This window comes from Myotis davidii, unplaced genomic scaffold, assembly GCF_000327345.1.
Source record: "Myotis davidii unplaced genomic scaffold, ASM32734v1 scaffold4707, whole genome shotgun sequence".
Classification (NCBI taxonomy): Eukaryota; Metazoa; Chordata; class Mammalia; order Chiroptera; family Vespertilionidae; genus Myotis; species Myotis davidii.
This window is the reverse complement of record NW_006297907.1, coordinates 1-1,596: the sequence shown is the minus strand read 5'-3', so window position 1 is coordinate 1,596 and position 1,596 is coordinate 1. Positions and strand designations below refer to the sequence as shown.

At 48.0% G+C, this 1,596-nt stretch overlaps 1 protein-coding gene across 1 annotated transcript; it reads right to left on the bottom strand.

The window, feature by feature from the left end:
* Nucleotides 1-350: 350 nt before the first annotated feature.
* Nucleotides 351-1,120, bottom strand: LOC102757753 (histone H3.3-like). Its single transcript, XM_006773742.2, has one exon. The coding sequence runs from the start codon at nt 1,118-1,120 to the stop codon at nt 719-721; it is 402 nt and encodes a 133-aa protein (XP_006773805.1). The 3' UTR covers nt 351-718.
* Between the last annotated feature and the right edge of the window lie 476 nt (nt 1,121-1,596).

Sequence of the window (1,596 nt, the reverse complement as noted above, 5' to 3'; positions counted from 1 at the left end):
GGGCAGGCTCAGGCCCCCAGCTATTAAGACTTGTGTATTTCCTTTCCTTGCTTCCTGTCACCAGGAGCTCCTGAGTATAGGCCCCATGGGCAGCCGTGTCCTCGAGTTGTTTTTTGATGCCCCACCTGGGCTTCTGTGTGCATTTGTGTCCGGCCTGGAGAAAGTATGTCTGACCCCCTTTCTTTTCTTTTCATTTTTTTTTAGTTTAATGTATTTTAATAGCAAACTTACAGGAACAGCACAGAAGACAGACAACATTAAAAACATGTACTTGCATGTAGGACAACTATGTTAGAAAAGTATAGTGAATGGATGGAATCTACTGTATGATAAAAATGCTACAAACACCATTTAGTTGCCATCAATAAGAAATTTACTTGTTTTAAAAAAATCCAAATGCTGGCATTGTCCAGAAAAATTTAACAGGTTTATTTATATTGTTATAAAGTTGAACTGCTGAAACTTGTTCACTGAAACATTTGACTTGCATTAATGCTTTATGTCCCCGCATTTATATTAAAAAAATTCACACACAAATGAAAATGGAAAAACTGCCAAATACCTGATTTGTCCCCTATTTTCAACTTGCAATCATATACTTAGGTATCTTTTGACCCCATGGGGAAAAAAAAAAAAACCCCTAAGGTTCAGAACTACTAATAACAGGAAGAAGAGAAAAATTTTTAAAAGAATGAAATGTTTCCATCATAGTGAATTCTTAAGCACGTTCTCCACGTATGCGGCGTGCTGGCTGGATGTCTTTTGGCATAATTGTTACATGTTTGGCGTGGATAGCACACAGGTTGGTGTCTTCAAACAGGCCAACCAGATAGGCCTCAGTTGCCTCCTGCAAAGCACCAATGGCCGCGCTCTGGAAGCGCAGGTCTGTTTTGAAGTCCTGAGCAATTTCTCGCACCAGACGCTGGAAGGGAAGCTTGCGAATGAGCAGCTCAGTGGACTTCTGATAACGTCTAATTTCACGAAGTGCCGCGGTACCAGGCCTGTAGCGATGCGGCTTCTTCACCCCTCCGGTGGAGGGCGCACTCTTCCGAGGCGCTTTGCCCCCGCTCCACCCCCAACCCCTGTCGACTTGCGGGCTGGTCTGCTTGGTAGGAGCCATGGCGCAGGGACTTCGTCACTTACCCTCTTTCTCCTTCGGCTGGAGCCCCGCGAGCTGGAGGCAGCACAGGCGTTGGAGAGCGATGGCGGCGGCGGCGAACACACCCGCTGTGCATTTTGGCAAAGCTTGATCATGCATAGGATGTACGAGGACAGCTGAGCAGATGCCTGAGTGTCCTGGGGCGGCCGTTACAGATGCCACAGACCCGGACCTTTAAAGAAAACTTTATTCTGTCACAGTGTTGGAGGCTGGAAGTCTACAATCAAAGTGTCAGCAGGTCCCACAACCGCCAAAGGCTCCAGGGAAGCTGCCTCCTCCATGTCATGGTGTTCCTGGCAAATTTGTCTGCAGGTCCAGAGAGTCTGTCCTTTTTGGGGGGACACTGTGAGCCTCAAAAGAAGGAGGGGACTGGGGGGCACTGGGCCTGCTGCTCTCCTCCCATCCCCCCATCCCGCTCTTGGCTCAGGTGCCAGCCC